The sequence below is a fragment of the Cyprinodon tularosa genome, unplaced genomic scaffold, assembly GCF_016077235.1.
Source record: "Cyprinodon tularosa strain WSP-4 unplaced genomic scaffold, ASM1607723v1 ctg307, whole genome shotgun sequence".
Taxonomy (NCBI): domain Eukaryota; kingdom Metazoa; phylum Chordata; class Actinopteri; order Cyprinodontiformes; family Cyprinodontidae; genus Cyprinodon; species Cyprinodon tularosa.
The window spans coordinates 1566202-1571422 of record NW_024039016.1 but is presented as its reverse complement, the minus strand read 5'-3'; the positions used below and the strand labels follow the sequence as shown (position 1 = coordinate 1571422).

Below are 5221 nucleotides of genomic sequence, written 5' to 3'. Positions count from 1 at the left end.
ACGTAATACGGACCCAAAACGCTCGGTTATATATATATATATATATATATATATATATATATATATATATATATATATATATATATATATATATATATATATATATACGAAAAAAAACACACAAAAAAACAAACAAACATCCATTTCGTACGGTCCTTGAATGCAGCACGAGTTCAGACTCGTGCTGCTTTCAAAGACCCGACATTCTGGACATCAGGGATTGGTCAAAGTTGATCCGTGTCATCGTGTTACGTTTACAAACTACCTCACAGCACCTGACAGCTCATAGCGCTGCGCTCAGTTAGAGGATCATCACCTGGGAGAACTTCTCACGGTGTTCTATATTACCGAGTTCTGGACCAAAGCTGGAGAAGAGATGACCTCCCAGGATACCGCTAAAGACGCGGCTCGCTGTACCGACGGGGTGAATAAACGCCCGGAGTCTCCAGAGGAGCAAAGCGAAGAGAAGACGCCGCTTCTCCGTCGGCATCATCCGTTTAGTGTCGAGGCGCTTATCTCCGGAAGGGAAACGGAAAAGCGAACCGAACAATCCACCTGTTGTAAAGCAGCCTTGATGCTCCCAGCGGGGTTAAACTCTCTGTATCTGCCCCGGGAGACGCACAGTCCTCCCGGGGAAGCCCGGCGCAGCTTCGCGGCTCTTCCTGCCTCTCCGGTCAAATCTGAGGAGTCAGAGGAATGTCCTCACTGGGTCACTGCCAGCGCCTTCTCCAGACATCCACGTAAGTTTGATTCCAAGCTTAAACCTTAATGAAGTTGAATTTAATCTCCTTCTCGCTCTACATCCATTATAAACCCCTTATCACTTTAAAAGCGACTTTCCAAAGTATTCAATTAAGACTCAAAATACTCAGGAAATTAAAATATTTAATCTTTATTCAAACTTACAATGAAAAATGTTCGATTTTCATAATTATTTTGCCCCTTGTTTTTATATTTTAATCTGTTTTGAACCTTTAAAATACATTATGCTGCTCAGCTCTTTATTTTTATTGCACACTATACAGATGCAGGGGCCCTGCATGGGGGAGGGGGGGGATTCTAAGGGCCCTTGACTGAGGGGGGGCCCAAAAGAAAAAGAAAAGATTTGTCTCGCTATATTTTTCAGATATTAAAAGAAAATCCAGCAGTCTTAAAAATAATTTTGTGTTCTCCCGCATTTTTAAGCAGTAAACAGCGAAACAAAGCATGAATAAAGAGAGGCATAGCCAGAATATTTTTATAAGGGTGGCCGGGCAATAACCAGTGACCACTGAGGGGGGCCAAAAATGGATAAGAACCAGAACCTCACCTTCAATCTAACTGTTCCAACAGGACAATGAACAAGCAATACATCCATAGTTTCTAAATAAAGACAAACTATACTTTCCTAAAGCCTTTGCTAACAAATAGACGCATATATTTAAACATCCATGCTTTTTAGATAAAAGGTGAAGTGGATGAAATTCATTCAGGTTTGAATTCTGGAGCGAACATTGTCATTACTTACCTACTTTTATCAATAATAATCCTGCATAAAATTGATATTTACAAGTACTAATATCTACATAAATTGATTATTTAATAGGTTTTTATTAAAATTGTTATTTCTCTATGATTTCACTAAAGAATCCTAGATGAACGCAGAGACTCATAATTTTCTCTTTACCCCCCCAAAAAACACAAAATCTAGTTCTGAAAAGAGCATAAATCCTGTACTTACCATCTTTAATGTTGGTATATTGATGTGTATAATTAACCACAGTGTTTTTGTTATCAAGTAATTATGAATATATGAAAAGATAGTAAGTAATATATGAAAAATTACAATGTTTGGAATATTCCACTTAATTATTAGGGGGAAATCAATGGTAGGGGTGGCCATTGATTGGCTAATGGTGGCCATGGCAACCCCTGGCCCCCCATCTAGCTCCGCCCCTATGAATAAAAGCAAAACCCCCGTCCTGCATTGCATCAGGTCTCCCCATCTGTGTCCAGCAGTTTGCTCATACTGGGGCTTAAGTGGCATATTTTCCATAGTGATAATGAAAAAAAACCCCAAATTATTGCATCTTTAAAGCAGTTTAAAAACTTACATCCATTTTAGATGCACACCTGCTATGCTAAACTGCCAATCCTATGAAAATTAAAAAATGAAAATCAGATACTGTTTTTTATCCTTGCTGGAAAATAATAATAAAAAAAATGAGTGCATGAAACAGGCCTGAACAAAAATGAGGAAGCCCCTGGAAAATACTGGAATTAATTTGACCAATAGTACATGATAAATCTGGGTGTGTCGGGTAATTAGCATCACAGGTGTGCAAAATCTTATAAACAGTCAGTTGACCTATATATAGGGTAATAGTTAATAGCTGTTCCATTTGATGACATGGTTTGTACCACACTCAACATGGACCAGAGAAAGCGAAGGAAAGAGATAACTTAGGAGATTAGAAAAATTAATAAGCATGTCAAAGGTAAAGGCTATGAAACCTTCTCTAAGCAGCTTGTTGTTCCTTTGAATACAGTCGCACATATTTAGGAATTTAAGATCCATGGGGCTGTAGCCTCCCGGCATGTGACCGCAGCAGAAAAATTTATGACAAATCAGGGGCATCGCTATATTTTTCAAATATAAAAAGAAAATCCAGCAGTGTTAATAATTATTTTGTGTTCTCCCTCATTTTTACGCAGTAAACAGTAAAACAAAGCATGAATATATTCATCAAAACCCCCTTCCTGCATCGCATCAGGTCTCCCCCGTCTATCACTGGCAATTTGCTCATACCGGGGCTTAAGTGCTACTAGTAGTGATAGTGATACTGAAAAAAACAACAACAAATTAATGCATCTTTTTAGCACTTAAAAAACTTACATATATTTTATTTGGGTGGGGTGCAATATCAATGTCTTTCATGGGGCCCCAAATTCCTGGCAGCGCTCCTGAATAGATGCACACCTGGTCTACTAAACTACTAAATTTGGATTTCAATGTGAAATCCAAATTTTTCACATAGGCCTAATATTTATTTCCAAAGGTTAAAAACTGGAAAGATATTTAAAAAAAACATCCAAGGAACCCAGATAGCCTGATTAAAATTATGGGAAGATTTAAAGAATTGTTAAAGATTTGTTGATTTTCCAACTTTGACTTACCGGTAATCAATTTATTATTATTTTTTTTTTATTTACCTAGTATGCACTATTTTAAGGATTTTATTTTGACCACTGATGACATGTACTCAAATTTTAATTTTTTGTTGTTTATCTATTTAACTTTCGCTCACAGATTTTACACATCTTCACTGGGTGCTTCTAAGTTACAGATGACCCTAGTTAAAATCGTCATTATGGAATTCTTTTGTCAGTTTTGCAAGTGAAATGTATGCAGGTTGTTCGAAAGCAGCTATCCTGCATTTATACCACGCTATAATCCCACTGACTAAAATGGTTACAGATGTCATTCTAAATTCTCCATCCTTTCTGGTGCCTCAGGTCATGTCAGTCCAGCCTGTCAGCTGAGGAAACACAAGACCAACAGAAAGCCCCGCACTCCTTTTACTACATCCCAACTCCTGGCTCTGGAGAGGAAGTTCAGACAGAAACAGTACCTGTCCATCGCAGAGCGAGCAGAGTTCTCCTCCTCTTTGACCCTGACGGAGACCCAGGTGAAGATCTGGTTCCAAAACCGTCGGGCAAAAGCGAAGAGGCTCCAGGAGGCTGAGATGGAGAAGCTCAAGATGGCCGCTGATGTCAAGACGGCAGCAGTGACAGCTACTGCCGCTTCTGGAGCTTTGTACCCTGGCTTTACGTTACCACTGTCGCTGGGCGCCATGTCTCTGTATGGACAGTCGTACTCTGCCTATCACCAACACCAAAGATCCCTCTTGCCTATATCCCCATTTGGACTATATGCTGCTCCACTGGGATACAGCATGTACCACTTCTCATAACAATGGAAATATCTTATTGCATTACTTTTAAAGAGTTTCAAAAATTGAGAAAGAGCAGGTGTTCTTGACATTTTTATATATGCAAAATATGTATGATCTGCACCCGAAGTGCAGTATATAAAGCTCTTCAGAACTAATTAGAAATCCATTTTCCTTCCCTTAAGCAAGGATAGAAAGGCACTTCCTCTGCTGCCCCCGTCGGACAGCCTGTTTGTATGACTGGGCTGTGAGCGGAGGGGTGATTCTGTTTGAGTGCTGTTTATCGTCTTCCCTTTTTTACATCGGCAATAATTGAGCAGGGGCGAAGACTTGCACTGGGCACACAAACACAGACCACAGCTGTTTTTTTTTTTTTTTTAAGCCTTGTTTCCAATTAGACACAGTATCTTAAGTCAGAAGTGGCCTGAATGTGAGGATACTTGTGCGGATTAACTGGAGTTTCAGCTTCTCAGGACATATTATGCATATCACAGAAGCTTTCTTGCGGTTCACACATACCAGTGGCCTTTAAAAAAACCTTTTATTCAGGGTAAACCTAAAAGGTACTTGCGCTCCATTCAACAAACCTTAATTTATACCACTAGTGCTGAAGTTTCTATTTCTCTTTACAACACATTTATAGCACAGGACCATATTTATCTTCTCTGAATTACAATGCTGAAAATTTATGAGTGCCTTATGTTGTGTATTTATGGTAGAGAATATGGTACAAAGTGACACCAAATGTATATTTATATTGTTTCTTTTGTGTGCTGTCCCATTTGGCGGAATCACAAGATATTGTTTTTGTTTTGTCATTTGAAATTAAAGCTGATTTAGATTCTTTCACAGTTGCATGGCACATTTTTTTTTATGAAAAGTAAAACTATTGGCACATACACTTTTTTCTGTGATTTTGAAAAATTGTAAAAGAGTAAAAATTGCATTCTGGTCATTTTTATTTTTTTATTTTTTATCACTTTGAAGCTTTTTGTTCAAATTTTCCCCTGAATCTATGTGATTTATTGTCCACTTCTGAGTTTCCAAAAGAAGAGAAATCAGCTTCAAAATAGTGTTTGTGAAACTATAAATGATAAAGACAAATCATCAATTTTACAATTTGTTCTAACTTTGTCAAATACATGTTGACAAAAAATCCCTCAGTTATAATAATTGCCAAACTGGCCTTCTGAAATTAACTTGTAAAAATGTTGAAGGTCTGGATTATTATTTCCTTATTGAAGACCAATAATAACAGTGAAATGTAATTTTGATCAAGATGTTTATTG

At 37.9% G+C, this 5221-nt stretch overlaps 1 protein-coding gene across 1 annotated transcript; it reads left to right on the top strand.

Annotated features, from left to right (window-relative positions):
- The first annotated feature begins 262 nt into the window (after positions 1 to 262).
- On the top strand, positions 263 to 4779 carry msx2b (muscle segment homeobox 2b). Its single transcript, XM_038292096.1, has 2 exons — positions 263 to 740; positions 3496 to 4779. Exons 1-2 carry the CDS (start codon positions 377 to 379, stop codon positions 3951 to 3953), a joined length of 822 nt encoding a protein of 273 aa, XP_038148024.1. The 5' UTR covers positions 263 to 376; the 3' UTR covers positions 3954 to 4779.
- Positions 4780 to 5221: the final 442 nt, after the last annotated feature.